Genomic DNA, 22124 nt, shown 5'->3' with positions numbered 1-22124 from the left:
GGAATAAAGGAATAAAGGAATAAAGGAATAAAGGAATAAAGGAATAAAGGAATAAAGGAATAAAGGAATAAAGGAATAAAGGAATAAAGGAATAAAGGAATAAAGGAATAAAGGAATAAAGGAATAAAGGAATAAAGGAATAAAGGAATAAAGGAATAAAGGAATAAAGGAATAAAGGAATAAAGGAATAAAGGAATAAAGGAATAAAGGAATAAAGGAATAAAGGAATAAAGGAATAAAGGAATAAAGGAATAAAGGAATAAAGGAATAAAGGAATAAAGGAATAAAGGAATAAAGGAATAAAGGAATAAAGGAATAAAGGAATAAAGGAATAAAGGAATAAAGGAATAAAGGAATAAAGGAATAAAGGAATAAAGGAATAAAGGAATAAAGGAATAAAGGAATAAAGGAATAAAGGAATAAAGGAATAAAGGAATAAAGGAATAAAGGAATAAAGGAATAAAGAAATAAAGGAATAAAGGAATAAAGGAATAAAGAAATAAAGGAATAAAGGAATAAAGGAATAAAGGAATAAAGGAATAAAGGAATAAAGGAATAAAGGAATAAAGGAATAAAGGAATAAAGGAATAAAGGAATAAAGGAATAAAGGAATAAAGGAATAAAGGAATAAAGGAATAAAGGAATAAAGGAATAAAGGAATAAAGGAATAAAGGAATAAAGGAATAAAGGAATAAAGGAATAAAGGAATAAAGGAATAAAGGAATAAAGGAATAAAGGAATAAAGGAATAAAGGAATAAAGGAATAAAGGAATAAAGGAATAAAGGAATAAAGGAATAAAGGAATAAAGGAATAAAGGAATAAAGGAATAAAGGAATAAAGGAATAAAGGAATAAAGGAATAAAGGAATAAAGGAATAAAGGAATTAAGATAGGAAAGAGTATGGAATGCATTCTTTTTTCAAATCAAATCGTCAATTTAAATCGTTTGTATCGGCAGGTAAGTAGAAATCACTCATAAAAATTCGTTTGAAAGTTTTTCAACAAGATGTTTCTGTTTTCTAAACCTTCAGATTGCATATGCAGATTGCATATGCTGAAGCTGATCAATACGCGCTCGGTGCGTCAGTAATATGCACAATCAATTTTGTTATCAGTTGCAATGCTTCTGAACTTGAAAGCTCACTACGTTCTGATGGTTTTACAATCACGGAATACGGCATACAGTTTACTTCTGACGAAATGAAGAAAAAATCATTTGTATTGTGAGTGTGAATAATCGATGCCATTTTTTAAAGGTAATAAATCCTTTCAGTGCTTTTACAGGTTTACTATTTGTCTTGGTTCGGACTTCCGGAAAGCTTTTCTCATGTGATCGGATACAGAATGAACGGAATTGTTACATCCACAACATAACCATTGATCCCCAGGAAGATCATAGAACGCTCCGATTCCCGGATGTTTTGCAGTTAATTATCGACTCTGGATCGATAAAGAGCTTTTCGAGTAATCTTTTTGTGAGCTTAGGAGATATAAACTTTTTAACGCTTAAAGAAGGTCATGTTCAAACGGTCAACTTCAGTTCGGAAACTTTGCACTCGCTACGAATCGATAAAACGGGCCTGACAAACTTGAGTATTGCAACCATTCCGAACTACAATTTGAACACTTTGATGATAAACCGAAACCCGATAGTAACGCTACCAAACACAATTCGCTATCTGTTTGCGCTATCGATTTTGGATCTTTCTCGGAACCGATTGAGCCATATAAGCTTGGATTGGTTCCAGCAAATGAACAACCTATTGGTTTTGGACCTCTCCTGGAATCGCATTGCTCGAATTGATGGCAGTTCCGATCTTCGGTTGAATCGGTTGAAGAATTTTTGGGTCAATAACAATCAGTTGATGCAAATTCCATGGTTTCCTATAGGATTTCCCAAGTTGGAACGAGTGCGTCTTTCGAGTAACTATTGGAGCTGCAATTGGATCCGGTCGACGAGGCAGCAGATTTGGGATCGAGACGTACGACTGTTCGATGCCGATGATGTGTGCAGTGGCAAAAGTGAAGGTGGTCTTTGCTGTTACGATTCGGTCGCGGTGATCCCGCAGGCAAAGTACGAATTTGTAGAGATTGATTTCGACCCTCAGCAGGAACAACAACAACAACAACATCATCAAGTACAACAAAAACAAGTTGCGTTAGAAGTGATAAGTTCACCCTCTGTTTCGATGCAGAATTATGAACGGATAGCAAATGATTCGTGCCAGATGATGTACGAAAGCGTTCGAATACTGGAGAGAGACAATCAGCTTTTGATGGTGAAAAAATCAGAGATGGAACTGAAATTAGCGAACAAAGTGGCTTCGTTAGAGGAAATGTTAAAAGCAGCTAGAGATGATTTGGAAGTATCGGAAAAGGAAGTATCACGGTACAGGTTAAAAGAGCGGTTGGATTTGATAGCGAGGACGAATAGTGTGAGGCAGAATGGAAGAACGTAGCATGTTTTAGAAGAATTATAGAATCTGTTAGGCCTCTAGTAAGGGTTTTAAATAAATTTTATCACACCAGCTATGCAATGTTTAATAGGTTGAATTTAAAAAAAATCACTTACCTCGTGTCGTCAAACATCGAATCGATTCTGAGCTTGTAAATGGAATTACGGCTCACACTGGAAATCGAGTCCAGCTGGTCAGCATTCAGTAGCCGGAAACCGGACGAAACGCTGGAACCACGCCGTTGCCGACTCAATCGCGGTTGGTGGTGTTGCAGTCCGTCCATGTTGTATGTCACCATGGTTGGTGCTTTTTCGGTTTCACTGTTTTGTTTAAAAATTCACCGCAAGTGAAGCTGTTTTGGTTGACAATTTCCCACTAGGGCATTTTGAGATTTCACTTTTCTTCTCGGTTAGTATTATTGCTAAAGTTTTTCAGATTCTTCTTCGAAAGTCATTGTTTGTACCGGCATGGCATTTCTCGCACCAGTAACTGTTGAGGTGACATTTTCTGGCTGTGAACTTGAAAGAAACATCCGCTGGGACTATGTCGGGGGGTCTCGTCTATCATTGCTTTGTAATAATCGGGTCACATCCACGCTAAAACCGATACTCTCTGACCAGTTTAATCACGAAATTGATTTCAAATTACAATTTCGGACCATCAGCAAACCATTTCCCACTGAAACAAATAAACAAGAAAACCGGATTGGTTCGCAATTTACTGGTTCAACGAGCAGCTGGAGTGGCTGATTCGCGATCGAATTTTCCCATTTGCTTCGAACCTATTTTCTTCCATGCAAACTTGACCCCACATGAGGGTGGTATGATTGCGAGGGAGGGAAATTGAGACCGCCTGGTTTTTCAATCACGGTTTTGGTCCAATAACATTAGAGGTCGCGGTTTTGATTTATTTTCATACAATATATTTGTAAGTGAAATTGTGGTCAATTCATATCACTGCTGACGTGAATTGTTGTAGTTGTTTGTAGTCGCGTGGAACTTAAAATCTGAAAATAGTAATTGAATAAAAACGAAATTAGTGAACTGGTGAAGATTATAGCATTTACATAAATGTGTTCAAATCACAAAAAAACCCACCAAAGTCTCTAAAGCCAAAGCCGTTTTCGTTCGATGTTGGACCTACCCCTGTTTCGACCGTAACAACAATTACAGTAAATCGAGCCCAATTATTTGTGCGAAGATAATACCCTCAATTTGTTCCATATTTCTCTAACTGAAACGAACTTAGTAACTAGATTGACTTTATATGAAGCTTAAACGTAAATGTTTAAAGCTGTGACTATTTCTAAAATCCATTCTAATGTACAGTGATTAATTTTTGCCTTCCTCATAGAACCGAGGTTCGAAGAGTTAAATGTTATATACTATTTGCCTTAGCTCGTCGAGCTTAGAAAACTTCTGTGTGTATGTATGAGGGTGGGACAAACTTTCCAGTTCCAAATAACTTCTCGTGTTAGATCCCATTAAAACTGTGAAAAAATGGAGCTCGGTTGTCGAAGCTACACACTTATTTCGCAGAATCTCATTGCAATAATTTCCAAGATTCGCACCGCTGAGTACTCGGTAATCATTTCGGCAAAAGATAAAATTACAGAGTCTCGGAAATCTCAAATTTGACAAACGTCAGTTATTTCCGAAATCGTTTACTGTTTACCGTCTGTTCGACATAACTTTTAATTCATGTTCGGCGAAAGCAAACAAAGTGAAATTCATGATTTACGTAACCTTCAACAATTGAAAGCAAACAAATAAATCCTTTGTATTTTATACAAATATGCAATCGGGGATCAAGATTTCATTTTATTTTCGTACAAACATACGAAAAATATACATTACATTTCATTACATATAATCTGAGTGCGATCAATTCTTAAATATACAATTCGGACTAGTCGCAGACACTTCGTTGAAGTTCTCCGACATATCTTTTTAGTTTATTTTATTTTATTTATTTATGGAGCAAGGGAAAAGCCCGATAGAGATGAAATTTGGTAATCTCTCTCTCCAGCAGGCATAAAACCTTCTCATTATTTGTATCAACAGATTACAATGATCCAACAGATACATTTGGACTTATTACTAACAATTGAAACTAACAATTAAAACTAACAATTAAAACTAAATCTATAACCCTATAACTAATTAATAGTACTCTTGCTTAAAAAGTGAGTGAGAAGAAAAGAGTGGGAATGTATACAAGGGTTGGTGGAGAAGGGGGTAGACGAGCCTGAGCTAGCAACTGTGTTAGACTCGACATGAAGATCTAATTAGTGACCAAAAAGATGGTGGAAGGCAGAGAAAACGACGGGTTTAGAATCGGCATGTAGATCTAATTAGTGATCGAAGACATGGTGGAAGACAGAGAGAAAGAATAAATGACGACCGGGTCAATTTCGGCGGGCGAATCTAGTTAGTTTCCAATAAAGAATGGTGGAGAGGAGTGGGGGTTGATCGAAAATACAATAATGTATGTATGCATGCATGTGGAGCAGGGAAAAGCCCACTGGAGTTGAAAATTTTTAAACCTCTGCCTCCAGTAGGCATAAAACCTCCTCATCTTTGTACCAATCATTGATTCTAAAACTAACATGATAAGTGACTAAGAAACAATCGTTTGATTACATTTCGAGATACATGAAAATCGAAGACATTATATAAGTTAACGAATAAACGACACATACTAGTAAACGGTTCATTTAATCCATAGTTTGTTCTGGCGGGATCAGGGTCATTTCGCCGAAAGCCATTTCGCCAAAAGCCGTTTCGCCGACCAGAAGTCATAAATAAAAAAGCAAAAAGTAAAAAAAATTGATGGGATTCCATCACACACAGCGATGAATGGAGCGCTGTCCGCGCGCCGCTTGTACCCTGGGACGCATAGCCATACGCTACAACTCCAGGCACTCAAGCAATAGTTTCGGACAAATCTTCCATTCCGGTGTTATAACTAACTATATAGAGATGAGAAAATATCAACACAATGAAACACATTGTGTGAGAAACCGTCGTGGGCAGAATGTGACAACTTCTCGTAACTTTACTTTTGCCGGTTCGGATAGTAAATGGCAAATGATCTTTGCCTTTACTTTCTGACATATCAGAGACTCGGATGACACGTATCGCTAAGATGCCTAAGTTCGACTCCTCTGGTAGAAGGTAAAAGTTTAGATACGAGAAGCCTTCTGCTTACTTAAATGACCCTTGTCACATCTCACTTTTCCGCACTTTATTCTGCACATCCTTGCTCTTCCTTGAGTACTATGGCTCTTTAATTTTCATATTCTTTCTCTTCTTATAATCTCTAGTTTGTTTGATCGTTAAAAACCGAAAAAATTAAGAAAGTAGTTCCCAAGAAAACTTGTTGACTATTAGCTAGTAAGCATCAAAGCAATTGCATAGGTGTATCTACTAGGCAAATGTAGGTGGTATTTTCCGTTTATTGAGTGAAAATGAAAAAATACTAATGCGGCTACGCCACATCGTTTTGGTTCATGTGCTGTCCGACCTCACTACCGCTCGTTCGGACCTAACTAAAGCAAAGAAACCTAGCTTTGAATAGACCGGGCAAACGAGGTGGTTACAGGTTTGTATGCAAGAGGCCGCCGCTTCCGACGGCGGGTCGGCGACCGATTCAGCTGGCGTCGACTATCTTGGCTTGGCCACATCAGTTATACAGGAGACATAACATGCTGGAGATATGACCCTTACGGCGAAATGACCCTTTCGGCGAGATGACCCTTTCGGCGAAATGATCCTTTCGGCGAGATGACCCTTTCGGCGAAATGACCCTTTCGGCGAAATGGCATTCGGCTAAACGACTTTCGGCGAAATGACTTTCGGCGATATGACTTCCCGACAATGAAAGCATGATCTGGAAGGAGCATTCTATAAATAAACGAAATTAATTTGTAGTTATTATGTTCACGTCTTCCTTTTGGACAAATTCAATTTTTCCAAAAGCCCACCGGAAAACTTCTCCGAAATATAACGTCAGAAAATAACTGCGCATTGCCATGCGAAATTGAAAACCGTCATTTTTTTACCTGTATTTGGGCAAAAGCCTTCACATATTTTGAAATTTCTGCAAACGTACTTGCTGATTGCGGGATAATTGTTAATCACTGATGAGCTCAGTATAAGAAATCTCCTTAGAAACAATCTGTCGCAATACAGAGAAATTCTTTCAATCGAGAGGGAACAATACCGATCAGAAGAAAATAGTTAGGATTTACCTTGCCCTTGCCACCTACTTATAAAAGAGCCTTAAGTGGTATTAGGGGCTGTTCATAAAAGACGTCACGCTTTTTTTTACGATTTTTGACTACCCATCCCCCCTCTGTCACAAATTGTCACAGAAGCAAAGACCCCCCACCCACTCTATGACACATGTCACGAATTCAAAATAAATAAAATTCAGCTCAATACATTCTCAATATGTATGACAAACCATACAAATATGAGGGAAAAATCGATTTATTACATGCTGTCAGTAGATTAAAAAATATCCCTAAAACTACAAAATCATCGGAATTATTTTATTAATATCAATCATATAAATTAACAAAAGTATTTGGTTGGAATTGATGAAACATTTAAATCATCTGTTCTATTCTTCCTAGGGGTACACAGATATATTATTGTTTTAGGTAAAGAATAACATTTCCTTAGTGTAGCATACAGGGCTGAGAAAACAAAGACCAAAACCTCTTCAAAACGAGATCACTGCCGGAGAATCTTTTCATGATCAGTTGATCAGTGAATTTTAAATCACATCGATCAATATCGGTACTGATCTTCCGTCACACAATGGGTAGTGATTTTGAGCTAAAATGATTCTTGATTTATGTAAGTTCAATCATTGGATGATTCGATAAGCTTTGATGTTAGTGGAGGAAAATCACATATGATCAAGATAAGACATGACATGATCTACGTCTGAAATCGTTGATCTCCCGCCCTTTTTCAAATGGAGTAAAATTGAATAAACTGCATCAGAATCAGATAAGAGAAATTCTTATGATATACTATTATCAAGGCTAGAAAATCAAATTACTGAAAAAATTGTTAGTTATAACTTAAGTTAAACCGTTTGAAGGCATCTTTTTCTTTTTTACTCATATTAGGCAAAATTTATTAATTTCGCTAATTTACTCGCTCCTCTGTGCACATTGTATATTTTGTGAGTAAGAGAGGAAATAAGCTTCTTGATGAGAGTGAGTGGGTGTGATACGGAGAGGAGATGGCGATAGAATGTTGGGTTATTCTCGTGAGTGTCGGTTTGAGTTAGTATGTGCTCCTGAGTTACTGTTATTCTAGGTCGTGCTGGCTGGTATTCAATTGTTGACATGAGGGACGTCAAGAAGAGGGAAGTGACACAGTCGGTTATGTTTATTTTGTGTGTTCTGCCTTTTTGATGACATAACGATTTGAAATTTGATGCTTCCTTGTTTCTGCAGTCGAATTTTATGACCACGGTGTTTCTTCTCTGGGTCACCGGAAAGTGCAAGTGTTGATATTTTAGTTGCCTTCATGTAGGTAATGTATTTAATTTATGTAGGTTTCTAGGTTTTCGTGGAATGGTGCTTTTACGGGATTTTGTCAAGTGCGTATGGTGAAAGATTTAGTCTTGAATATTCATATTACATGGTCTAGAATGTGTGAGGAGATTTAGTGTTAAAGGCTCATATTACACAGTGTATCAGTTTAAAAGTCTGTTTAAACATACCAGTATTTCAAATGCTGTTTGCACTCATCCTCAGTGCAAATATCATTCGAAATACTAGTATCTGTAGTATGTTTAAACAGACTTTCAAACTGATACACTGAGGATGAGAACAAATAGCATTCGAAATACTAGTATCCCTCAGGCACTGTTATGTTAGTATTATAACGAAATAGTAAAAATTCTTCATTGTGGAATTTCAGGGAACTTTCATTTTTTTCAAAAACGGTTCAACTAAGAACACTCTCATCAATTGAAATATCAATCGCTACCAATATACAACAAAATGAAAACAAGACAAGGGATCCTTGTAACAATAATGCCAATAACAACAACTGCGACGATGACACAATGGGTACGGTAGACGATGGGGCGAATGATGGTGAATCAAATGATATTGCTTCTCCCCTAAGAAAAATAACGTGAATTTCCTATGTGATAAATTTAATTAAAACATGATAAACTGCAAGGGTCATTAAAGCGTAAGTAGTTTGCAATATCTACATATTCTTCGCTTATAACACTTACTTATCCAAAGGTTATTAATGAAAAATTATTGTTTTATGATTGCCAGTCGATGTGATTAGAGATTGCCGGACTGATTTTCATAAAGTTACATGGTCCCATGAGTAGTTATTGTTCTAAAATTTTACTATCAATATCAAGAGTGTGTTTTTATCAGCAATGATGGGAAACTGATTGAAAAATTCTCTATGCCAAATGAATGAGAAATACACATAAAAGATCTTTTTTTTTGGAAAAAGATACGCTCAGAGATAGGACTCGAACTTGCGTTCTTATGTAATTGTGTGCCATATGCGTGTGCCATTTCCGCCACCCTGAGCTGTGGTAGACATAGTTCTAGTTGTAGTACCCTACACACCCAAACCTCTATTTACGTACCTTATATATGTATGTATATATGCTTACACACTCACATATCTGCATATATGTGTATATATTTATACATATGAATGATCGCTTTTACTTCACCAATATTTATATATATTAGAAAATATAAATATTTGCACACATGCATACGTATATTAATACATATATACATATATAAGTTACGTAAATGGAGGTTTGGGTGTATCCAAACATCCTCTCTGTCAATCAGACAACAAACATTGGTCTCTCCCTATTTTACCTATTAATAATTCCTCACCTCTCTGCCAAATGTTTCGTTTATCGCTAACATCTGGGATCTTCCCTGATTCCTGGAAGTTTTTATACATGTTTCCAGTTCATAAAAAAAGACATCGACAACTACCGTAGAATTACCTTGCTCAGTGCTATTCCAAAGCTTTTCGAAATGGCGGTACTTGAATCTATATTCAACCATTGTAAATGGTTAATTGCAGAAACACAACATGGGTTTAGGCCGAAACGGTCCACGACTACCAATCTCTTGACCTTCACAACGTTTGTGACGGATACTATATCCTGCGGTTTACAAACTGACGTTATCTACACGGACCTTTCCGCTGCCTTTGACAAAATTAACCACACCATTACTATTGCTAAGTTAGATAGATTGGGATTTGGTTCTAACATCCTGCGTTGGTTTTCTACATACCTTATTAATCGCCAATTAGCAATCAAGATAAATGACTCTATATACACAGAGTTCATCGCTTCTTCTGGGATTCCACAAGGCTGCCATCTCGGACCCCTGATCTTCATGCTGTATTTTAACGATGTGAATCTTTCTCTGAATTGTTCACGTTTATCTTTCGCTGATGATCTCAAGCTATTCCAAATAGTTCGAAGTAACGAGGATGCTGTTTTCCTCCAACACCAACTTAAAAATTTTTCAAAGTGGTGTGAGGTGAATCGAATGGCTTTGAACATTGATAAATGCTCAATCATCACGTTCACACGCAAAAAAGTTCCTATAAGATACAACTACTGCCTTGATGAAGTAGTAGTCAGCTTTACTGTAGCAAAGGCATCTCGTACTTTAGGATTTGTAATGAGAATAGCAAAACATTTCACAGACATTTACTGTTTAAAGTCTCTATATTGCTCACTCACTCGCACAACGCTCGAGTACTGCTCTACGATATGGAACCCATATTAGCTTAACGGCTCCCACCGAATAGAATCGATACAGCGCAGATTCGTCCGTTTTGCTCTTCGACAGCTACCTTGGAATAACCCTTACGAGCTGCCTAGCTACGAAAGCCGTGGATTATTGATTCGACTCGACACTCTTGGCATTCGACGTGATTTGTCCCGTGCTATGTTGATCGCCGACATGATGAACAACAAAATAGACTGCCCTGCACTCCTCAGCGAAATTTCTTCAAATGTACGCAGTAGAGCTCCTCGGAATAACGTCTTTCTTCGATTGCCTCTTAGCCGTACTAATTATGGATATAACGGTGCTATTATTGGTCTACAAAGAACTTTGAATCGAGTATCTGCCGGATTCGAAATTGCGCACTACTTGGAAACAAAGTGTTCAACGATACTATCTGTTGTTTTACGGCGCTTAGACGAACAAGGTGTTTCGTTATCAATACTACAGTTCAGTGTAGGTAATCTTTTATACCATAGGTAAATTCTTATGCCAGTGGAAAACAAGAAGACTACGGTAGTCTAATTTTTGATACCTGGACCGATTACCTAAAAGCAGGTATTTTTTCAATATGGTGGTTATTCCCTTGTTGAATCTGTGATTATTATAAACCAGTGATTTTTCTTATATTTTGTTTTCAAAATATCTCGAAAACAACACAGTATTCTTCGAAAAACTTTTTCCATCGATCATCTCTCCAGCTTTTATAAACATTCATTAGTTTTCTTCTAACTCAACGTCTTTTTGTGGTGTAAAAAAAGAAATATCGTGCGGTGGATTAGCTGAGAATTCAACGAATTGTGATAAAATCGCTTACAATATCTTTGCTTCGGCTAAGAAGCAATTTCACAGATAAAATAGTTCGAAAATTATACAATACTGCTGTTCTAGTGACGCGAAAACTCGAAACTCACTTATTTTCATTTTTCTCCTAAAGTCCTTCTGTCGAACAGAGACATCAGTTCTCACTCTAATAGTCTTCGTATATGGGATGACTACTGGAGCTGAGATGAATAACATGCAACTTGCTCGCATTTCATGACTGTCAAGAGCTCTACTAGGTAGTGAAGATTTTCATTGAAAGCAATTGATTTCATTCATGACGTTGCTCAATTCGTTTTTCCATGATGGTATGACGTCAATTTTGACTTAATTTTCGATGGCTGAAAATATTTGATCAGCGTATTTCGTTATTCATTGATAGTGATCGAATGTTGTTGACACTTGTTTTAAAGAATTAACGCTAGGTTTCCCCGTAATTTGATGTACACCTTCCGTGTATCCTGGATTCATATATCTGCAAGCCCATATGCAAATGATTTTTTTCCTCAATTTTGTTTCTCGGCATTTTGATTTTATTTTATATATATATTTATATATTTCTAAACTTTTAGCAACATGTAGTTTCCGTGGGATATAAATTTGTCCTAAAATTTGTATGTCATTCGTCGTAGGTTCATAATCTTCAATAAAGGCCTGTATGATAGTCTTATTTCCATTTTTTTTGAAGCTATGGATATTTCTGCAATGTGCTGTTTGAAACGGATGTCTAGTGTTCTTTTCGTTTGCCCGATGTATTTCATTCGATTTAAATAATAATGGATTACACATTACACTGCATTAACACCATTTCATTTTTCAATGACACAGAACCCGTTGGTGGTGTGTGGGAAAATGGTGCACGATTCAATATGGTAATCCAAATTTTAACCTACCATCTTTCCAATCATCCTACTTATTTTGCAGCTAGATCATATTTGCTTGATCATGCAGAGATTAAGTTCCAATTGGGTTCGCCCGCTGGATGGTGTAATGCTACTAGGGAATCGGGTCAAAACGGTACCGCAGCTTCCGAACAAAAGCAAGCGGGATGTAATTCTTGAACCAGATCCCAATCTACTTCGTCTTCGTGAGTGGGCGAGGGGCAAGAAAGTGGGCAATGATTCATTACGTACGAGAGATCACAAATGGAAAGCGGCCTTGTACGGCTGTGGCCCGGAGAAGTGCAATGAGATAAGCAATGACGGAAATTTAAACAGGGTGATCAAACTCGCAGACTGGAAATGGTCGCTGTTGAAGCTTTTGGTATTGTGAGGAACTAGGCTTTCGCGTGAGACATCCAATTCGTATGTAATAGTAACTGTTAGTCAATGCCAATGTGTATAACTTGTTCCGAAGCGTGATCTTGCCCATCAGACCGATCAGATGGACGGTAATTAGTTCGATTTATCATATTTATCTGGACAATCGAAGTATCGAACGAATTCCGGTGTGACAGGTTTTTGAGTCTATTTTTCATACAACGACATGAGGCTACATCATATTTTGAAATCCAGGATGGCGTTGCTGTTTCTGTCAATTATGGAATTATTTTTGACGTAAAATTTGCCCTTTTGTTAAGTGATAAGTTTTTGATCGTGAATAGTTTTGGTTATGCTTGATATAACAACATAATTTTTGTTCCATGACGTCGTGAATTAAAAAATAATAAAAACAGAATATAGTCAGCATCAAATAGAAAAATTAATGACGCGTGTTTGCCTATCTCGTACTAGGGCCAAGTCCAGAACTTAGTTCAAGCTTTAGAATTCAGTTCCAGAAACCAGGTTGTAAATTGTAGAACTGATTTCTGATCATATAGCCTGGAACTGAGTTCGGGAATTGAAACTGAATTCTTGAACTTGATTTTGAGTCTGGATGAATTTCAAATGTAGGTCCAGAATTCAGTTTTAGAGTTCTGTTCCAGTTTCAGAACTCACTTCCGTAATCCAGGTTCAGAAATTTTAATTCTGGAAATCAGCTCCAATTCCAGAGTCCAAGTCTTGAAATCAATTATGAATTCAGGAGCATGTTTCAGATCATGATTTTGGAAAAGAATTCTGAGACTAGATTCGAAAAAGCAATTTGAATTGGAACCAAAATTTTATTTCCAACAAGAATTCAGTTTTATTTTATTGAGGTAATAGGACCTTTCAACTCTCTTCTTTCGGGTTTCTAGTTTAGTTTTAGAACTCAGGTACAGAATTCAATTATGGAATCTTGGTCTAGAATTTAGGAACTGAGACTCACCCTGAATTCTAGAAATAAAATTCTGGTTCAGACCAGAACTCAGTCCGAGTTTCTGAATTTAGCTTCAGAATACAGGTCCAAATTTCAGTTCCGAAATTCTGGTCTTGAATTCAATTCCTGTTCCAGGTTTCGATTTCAGTTTCAGAATCCATGTCTTGAATTCATTTTCTGAATCGATTCTGAACCTGGAATTTAGTATTGAAATCCGCATGTGGATTCTAGATCTGAATTTAAAATTGAATTATGTAACCGAAATTCTGTTTTAATACAGAATTCAGTTTAAGAATTCTGGAAGAGAATTTAAATGATGAAACTTGATCCTGAATCTGGAATTTGAAACTGAACTCTGAACCTGGGTTCTGGTTCAGAATACTGTCATGGATTATTTTCATATTTTCGTCAAGTATAAAAATGAAATCGCTGAAGATAAATACGTCACCGAGTGATATAAAATTCCATTTTCCATTGCTGTTATAATAAAGTCCCATATCATATCATGGGGTCATATCATACAACTGACATATGTTCGAGCCCCGACCTGGAAGGATTTTTAGTGTCAGTAGGATAGTAGTACTAACCATGCAATGATTTTGTACGCTGTGAATCGGCTGCAAAGTCTGTTGAAGCAGAAAGGCCAAATTCCACGAAATGAAAGTAATGCCAGGACTTTGCTTTTCAAGCAACTAAAAATTTTATCATATTTTCAATGGCATGAACAAAAAATTATGTTGATACGTTAAATAACACATGGATCAATAAGTCCCGAGATTAAAGCAGAGATGGCGCTCGTAGTAAACCAGTAACCACGTCTTTCTAGAGTACTAACCTTTGCATGAAACGGGTCAAAATTTTAAGTCGATCCGACCAGAAACAGCTGAGTTATCGAGGTTGGAGTAAAGTCGTTTTGTAGTTTGTTTAAAAAATGGAAAAAACCGAGTTTCGTGTTTTGATAAAACATTGTTTTTTAATGGGTAAAAACACCGTGCAAGCGAAACAATGGATTGAAAAATGTTATCCGGACTCTTGTCCATCAAAAGCAACGATTTGTCGGTGGTTCGCCGAGTTTAAACGTGGTCGTACCGACACAAATGACGCTCGGAAGCCGTTACACCGGAAAATGTGAGTGAAGTGACAAAAATTATAATGAAAGATCGTAAAGTGAAGCTCCGTGAGATTGCTGAGAAGACACAGATATCATATGGAAGTGTATTTACTATCTTTCATGAAAAATTGAGCATGAAAAAGGTTTTTTCCAACTGGGTGCCGCGATTGCTTTCGATGGAACAAAATGCACCCTGTCACGAGACGATGAAAACAATGGCGAAATTGAACGAATTGGGCTTTGATCTGCTTCCCCACCCCCTATACTCGCCAAATTTAGCCCCCAGTGACTACTGGCTCTTTGCTGATCTTAAAAAAATGCTCCAGGAAAAAAGATTTAGCTCAAATGAGGAGGTCATCGCTGAAACTGAAGCTTATTTTGAAGCGAAAGATAATTTTTTTTTATAAACATGGTATTGAAAAATTGGAAAAACGTTGGAACCATTGTATCACCCTGAAAGGTGATTATGTTGATGAATAAAAAAAAATTTTGCTAAAAAATGTTGTTTCCATTGTTAGTCTCGGGACTGATCCATGTGTTACGTTGAAAACTGTATCTCTTCTTAGATCGAAAAACTAATAGTAAAAATTCTAACTTCACCACTTTGCCCCGCATTCCCCTATCATTTTCATTTGTTTGAAAGTTTTCTAAAGAACTGAGGTCGTACATTTTCATACTATGACGAATAAAATGCGTTTGATTATTCAATTTCAACATAGTTCTATTTAACAAACTTGAAAGAACTAACTGATCCGCATGGGCGATTGAATGGGGTAATGAATGCCTATAAGTTCAGGTTTGTTTAACTCACAAATAACTTGGAGATCGGTCACGCCGAGCGACACGTGCTTATTAGTTTCAATCATGTTCCAGGTTCTTACGGATCAGAATACTGAAACTAAAAATCAGATTCAAAACAGAAATCAAGTCTAGTATTCAGTTCCAGAATCCAGATTTGCGATTCAGTTTCTGAAATCAGTTCGAGTTCAATTCAGAGATATCTGAACTTAAATCTGGACTAAAGTTGTAAATAGATCAAATGCAGTTCTTGGGTCTGAACCTTAGATGTATCATAGTAATGGTTCAGATCCATAACATGGTCTCGGACTTGAATCTACCGTATTACTGATTCAGATCACGGATCGGGACATTCAAGATCATGAACCTGGTACTAGACCACGGATCTGGACTTTCCGTAAAACTTGATTCATAAAAACGTGAATCATTGAATGACAGCATTTTATTTTAATTAACTGTAAAAATGTGTGGTATCTGACGCTCGTGTACAGGGTCCGGATCTCGAAGTGTAACCAACTTCAGACCTTCGAGCCTGGCGTCAAGGTAAATGCGACATATTATCGGGAAAGTATTCTGGAGCTTGCTTTGAAGCCGTGGGCAGACAAACATTTCGGTGGCAGACCAAGGACGTTTCAGCAGGACTCGGCACCGTCTCACAAAGCTCGAGCGAACCAAGAATGGCTGAAAAACAACGTTCCGAACTTCATCACGTCCACACAATGGCTCTCGAATTCACCAGATGCGAATCCAATGGATTATTCTCTTTGGGCCATTTTGGAGAGCAAAGTCCGAACTAAAAGATACACCAGTCTCGAGGCGCTGAAAAAAGTTATTGTCCGCGAGTGGGCCAAAATACCTGCAAGTCACATTCGGGCAGCTTGCGATTCGTTTTTTGACCGTCTCAAGGCCATAGTCAAGGCAAAAGGTGGTCATATCGAGCAAAAGTGAATTGATTCTGAATTTTGTATTATTTTTACACATTTTGTACTTTGAATTAAGTAAAAGTAATTTTCCAAACTGAATTTATGGCCTTTTTAATTGGTTACACTTCGAGTGCCGGACCCTTTAAGTAAGGCGTAATTTTATACGTTTTTCTTCAAGTGTACTTATGCATCCAGTAATATGGTATGACCAGCAGGTCGAAAGTCACTGCACAGTGGTTCAAAAGCGCAATTTCACACTCTAAATTGATAACTCATAGAAACGTGGTTTTTGAGGTACAGTATCTTCAGCAAAATTGCTCAGAATGATAGACGCCATCTTTTGGCAAAATTTTGGCCCCCTAAAAGTGAGATAAATTTTTGCTCAGGGCCAACATAGGGGCTAAGTTACTGGGACAAAGTTGTGCAAAAACTTATTTCAAACAAATTTACTGAAGATACTATTCCCGTAACTTGAGTGTAATTCATGATATAATGTATTTTCTGAAAAGGGTGTCCTGAAACCAGTTTTTGGACACAAACACATATATTTTCAATTTATATGAGTTTTTCAAGTTTTACAGAATTTTTCATCATTAAAAACTACACAACTTTCTCAAACGTACTATGCTGCTATCATTTCAGTTTAATGAAATAGAGCCATTTTTCATGTTTTTTTTCACAAAATTCCAACTTGTCTATCATCAAAAGGCGCAGAAAGGTGCAGATGAGACTACTTACATATTAAACTACTTCAAAAGAGCTTTCATGCTGTGGTTGAATTACTCGTCTGCGATCGTCTGCAGGCGAGATATGTTCTTTTCAAATATCCTTGTCCTTGACATTTGCAATGATAAGATTCATTGTATATCAGATCAGATTTCAGTATATATTCTTTACCATGGTAATTCTCAAAATAAATGATTTTTATGGACGTCGAAGTCTACAAAAAAGTTTAGTAATCATTACAGACAGATTTTTTGAAAGTAACTGTCAGACGTTTTTTGAAAGTGAGATAAGAAGCCACGACTTTGGAAGAAGACAATCATCATGTTGAATTACGTTATGTCATTTTTTGGTAAGTTTTTCTATAGAAAATCTCTGCGGATAAATATCCTCCATTCATCATTTAAAGTGGAAATCGGTAAACGCTTGCTATATTGTACTGTTCATAACGATTAAGAATTATTTCAGACATATGTCGGGAGTATTATACACGCGAGCAATCCAGATCACTTACGAATCGGGATCCCATGAATTGGTTATTAGTTTCATCGGATTCTTTGGTGACAAATGTTCGTGAATGGCCAAAACAGTCCAAGAAGAATCTGTCGGACGCTGCTAAGAGTATTTTTGCTGGTTAAGAACATTGGCAGCTATCATAAAATAAATACAAATATCTAAAAAATGAGTTTTGATCATACTTTTCTCTACCAGAAGTTGACATAACTTAATTCGATTAAATGATTGCTTTTTTTTAAAGTCGTGACAAAACAGTTACTAAACTATTCAATTTATAAACTTCAAGGTGCAAAAAAAACATATTTTTTCAAGTACCATGGTAGTGAATATATATTGAAATCTGATTGCAAATGTCAAGGACAAGGATATTTGAAAAGAACATATCTCGCCTGGAGACGATCGCAAACGAGTAATTCAATCTCAGTATGAAAGCTCTTTTGAAGTAGTTTAATATGTAAGTAGACCCATCTGATGATGCCTTTTGATGATAGACAAGTTGGAATTTTGTAAAAAAAATCATGAACAGAGTAAAAAAAATCATGAACAAAAATAAAATCTCAAATCAGTGGCTGACGGCAAAGCAGAATAGCGAGGATAGACTTGTAATGCGGTGTGTGTTTGTTTTCATTTGGATTTGTTTCCAAAGATATAATTGAATGCTGTGGTGGCAAAGTACAGCGAATCATGCTTGGTTCTTCTAGTCAATTAGGCTTTCTCTTTATGTATTTTCATTGGCAAAACAATTTCCCTGGTTAGGAGCTAGCTACGGGTTCGAGTCCCATCTCTGCGGGGTACATTTCCGTGGTCTACATTACATAGTTGCAATCACATGTCATTTTTCCAATTTGTTTTTACAACTAGATACTTACGTCTTAACAAGACGTTCAATTTATTATTAATATTATCATCGGCCCCGGTTTTAACTTCTTCGGGAGGAATTGAATTTGATAAGTGCATTTAAAAAAAAAAACGGTACAGAAAACATAATTTAAAGGCATTTGCAAAACTGATAGTTTCTGACGAAACTTAGAATAAGATTTTTTATATTAAAAGCAATAAATTTTCTCATACTTTTCTCCTAAACGTAGCTGTTCCCGAGAAAGAGAAAATCAGCCAAAAAATAAATTCAATAATATCGCAACTTCGACGTTTTGCAATATTTTTTTGAACTCGTTATCAAAAGCGGAGCGGAGGGAGAGAAGCGTTCTCATTATCATCCAGCGATGATTGGCCCACAAATCGCATCTTCGTTCATTTGTTCGTCTGTCATTATAGTTGTTTTTTTTCGTATTCACTGAGATATAGTACAGCGGTTTTTTCGATTATTCAATGCTTCTCGGTTTGTTTGTAAACAAGTGGATGGGTGAATCGGTATTCGGAAGTCAGTAACGTTGATGACTTTCTAAATCGTGGGCGTCTTAAAAAAAAGTATCCGATAAAAAAGCCAAAAATTATCCTTGCGCTGCTTTAACTCTGCGTCCAAAATTCTGCTTTGACTTTGCGTCAAAGGATTGAAAACTGAAGAATGAGATCTTATGAAACCATTCGAAAGCAGAATATGAAGTCATTTCAAGTTTGTTGGTCGCTTAATTATCTGGGATAGAAAGTAAACAATCGACGAGAAAGCAGTAAGCAAAATACGTGTCTGTTGTTGGTTCCGTTAGCAAATTCCAATTTGCGATTTCGCAGAAAAACCCATCCAACTGACAGCAGCTAACAAATCTGATTTAGTGGAAATACCATCGTTTTACTTCCAAACACTTTCGCGGTTAAATTATACTTGTTTGACCTATAGCTAACTTAAATCATAAACATTCTTTAATCAGTGATAAACGTCACCGCATCGCTTCCTGATGTGGCTTCATTGTGCTGAAACCTGACGGGAAAGCAAATTAGTCAACACCATGTTTATGGCTTCGATTCTCTTTCGGTGCTGTTTTATGTTCCCGTATGTGGTTTTAAATATTGGTTAGTTTGCGGGTACTAACTAAAACAACGGTATTTGCCGGAATCATCCCAACTTATCGTGTAAGTCTGGTCATAACCCAATATTGAAACATGCTTGTAGTAGAGCCAAAAAATCATAAATTTACTAAATTTTTCTCTGCTTAACAAACGACCACAGAAGCGTCGAATTTAACGAGATTTTAACACTCGTTTTTTACTGCATTACATATGTCTGGTTGGTAGTTCGTCAAATCGTTGATAGACTTTCTGACGTTCTTTGCGTCTATCACATTATTTCGAAGCGTTCTGTGCTAGTTACACATGTACCGATCGACTTAAGAAACTGGAAACAATGAAACGATCGCTTCTGAAAAAAAACATAAACTCGCAATACTTGAATCAATCACCAGTTGCCCGCCACTCCGGCGTAATTCGATCAAACGGGTAAACACGTATGAAGAGATGGTATCGAAAGCCTCCCCACCGGTAAACCGAGAGCACCGCAAAGTCAGCGAATCGTAAAATATTAATCAAAATAATTTCCCCTTATTTAACTTTCGTTCTCTTTTCAATGCCCTTTCATAACAAAAAGCTGCACCGATAGGTTACATGGCGAAAGACCGTATGTACCGTGTTGTTTCGGACTGGCAACGGTATCCGGCGCCGGAGGACCCAATCAAAAAGTGATGACCGTAATCAGCACGCGAGTCAAAGCCAGCAGTCAGCTGAAGATTAGTGACCACCAGTAGTGATAGCAACTGGGGATCTGCCCGACCGAAATTCAGCTAATGGTTTCATTTGTAGCACAGCCGGGGTGAAATTAACAGTACAAATTTAAACAAGCAATAAAAGTTTTAACAATATCAAACAATCACGGAGCAGTGCCGTAAGAGTGAAGGTTCAACATTTAAGTGCGAAGGCACATACGCCTCCCGCCTCGTTGCTTGCCATTAATAGTTAATGAGGAAACCTAGTTTCTCGTATGTTTTGCTCCGACGAATGTTTTTGATCCCTTCGAGTTGCATTGAGCAAACAGTTTTGCTGCGTTGTGCTCAAAGCAAATTTTACGCACGACGCACTGGGCAAAGAAACTCCTTACTAACCTACTAAACTAGTGTCGCAGCTGAGAAAATGATCATGTCGGCAGGGCTTAGAACGCTGGCTTCTTACACCATTTCCTATGTCGTAAAGGAGCAGTGGTTATGGTTATGACAAAACGTGGTGTACGCGTTTCTAATACTCAAAATGGAAATGAAGTGGTGTTTCGATTGATTTCTGAATGATCGCTTCGGGTAAGTAATCAAGTGGCCACCCACCACTCTGGGCAGAAAATCTGCAATCTTTAAATTTGTGTAACGAGCTCTGATGTGTTAATTTGAAAAATAATCGTTTCACCACGATGCTGTTACAGGCTTTGTCTCACATTCACACAAGAAAAGACAGACTAGACAGACTAGACAGACTAGACAGACTAGACAGACTAGACAGACTAGACAGACTAGACAGACTAGACAGACTAGACAGACTAGACAGACTAGACAGACTAGACAGACTAGACAGACTAGACAGACTAGACAGACTAGACAGACTAGACAGACTAGACAGACTAGACAGACTAGACAGACTAGACAGACTAGACAGACTAGACAGACTAGACAGACTAGACAGACTAGACAGACTAGACAGACTAGACAGACTAGACAGACTAGACAGACTAGACAGACTAGACAGACTAGACAGACTAGACAGACTAGACAGACTAGACAGACTAGACAGACTAGACAGACTAGACAGACTAGACAGACTAGACAGACTAGACAGACTAGACAGACTAGACAGACTAGACAGACTAGACAGACTAGACAGACTAGACAGACTAGACAGACTAGACAGACTAGACAGACTAGACAGACTAGACAGACTAGACAGACTAGACAGACTAGACAGACTAGACAGACTAGACAGACTAGACAGACTAGACAGACTAGACAGACTAGACAGACTAGACAGACTAGACAGACTAGACAGACTAGACAGACTAGACAGACTAGACAGACTAGACAGACTAGACAGACTAGACAGACTAGACAGACTAGACAGACTAGACAGACTAGACAGACTAGACAGACAGACTAACAAGATTAAACTGAAACGACATTGAAACTAAACTGACGCATAATTGAAACAAAACTTTAACGAAACTCAAACAAAGCTGTAATATGACTTAAACAAGTACGATTGAAAGCTGAACATAGCTCAAACAAGACCAATAAAACATTTCAGTAAGAATAAAATATATCTGAAAACAAACCAAAAGCAAGTCTGAATCAAAACTGAAATTGGAAAGAAAAAAAAATGAAATCAGATTGATACAGGACATAAAGAAAACCGAAACCAAATAAAACTGAAACTGAAAAGGAATGATAAGACTGTAATGAGACTCAAACAAAACTGAAACAATACTAAAACAAAATTGATACAAAATTGAAACAAGACTGAAATTGGAACTGAAATAAAACTGTAACAAGACTCAAACTAGACTAAAACAAGACTGTATTTATACTCAAACAATACTCAAACTAGACTGAGACAAGACTGAACTGAGACTGAAACAAGATGAAACAAGATTAAAACAAAACTGACAAAAGACGGAAACAATACTGAAGATATAATGAAGTTAGAAATGAAATAAAACTGAAACAAGACTCAAACTAGACTGAACTAATACTCAAACTAGACTGAACGAAGACTAAAACAAGACGAAA

At 37.1% G+C, this 22124-nt stretch overlaps 2 protein-coding genes across 3 annotated transcripts in view; one reads left to right on the top strand and one right to left on the bottom strand.

Annotated features, from left to right (window-relative positions):
- The window catches only part of LOC131428104 (uncharacterized), a 178503-nt gene that overhangs the window by 68644 nt on the left and 87735 nt on the right, over positions 1-22124 (bottom strand). For both annotated transcript variants that reach the window (XM_058591765.1, XM_058591766.1), the window contains exon 3: positions 2573-3462. In XM_058591765.1, coding sequence (XP_058447748.1) covers positions 2573-2754 — 182 coding nt within the window. In that variant the 5' untranslated portion in view covers positions 2755-3462. The remainder of the gene's footprint in view (positions 1-2572; positions 3463-22124) is intronic.
- On the top strand, positions 1143-2593 carry LOC131428105 (uncharacterized). Its single transcript, XM_058591767.1, has 2 exons — positions 1143-1223; positions 1274-2593. Exons 1-2 carry the CDS (start codon positions 1201-1203, stop codon positions 2457-2459), a joined length of 1209 nt encoding a protein of 402 aa, XP_058447750.1. The 5' UTR covers positions 1143-1200; the 3' UTR covers positions 2460-2593.

This window comes from Malaya genurostris, chromosome 2 (genome assembly GCF_030247185.1).
Source record: "Malaya genurostris strain Urasoe2022 chromosome 2, Malgen_1.1, whole genome shotgun sequence".
NCBI classification, from domain to species: domain Eukaryota; kingdom Metazoa; phylum Arthropoda; class Insecta; order Diptera; family Culicidae; genus Malaya; species Malaya genurostris.
Note: the sequence above shows the minus strand (reverse complement) of the source record. Positions and strands in the feature narration are given on the sequence as shown.

What these genes read in the sequence shown, in the direction of transcription:
- LOC131428105 (XM_058591767.1), top strand. Translation starts at nt 1,201, where the DNA reads ATGAAGAAAAAATCATTTGTATT. An exon ending in AAGAAAAAATCATTTGTATT is followed by an intron (nt 1,224 to 1,273) that starts GTGAGTGTGAAT and finishes AAATCCTTTCAG; the next exon opens with TGCTTTTACAGGTTTACTAT.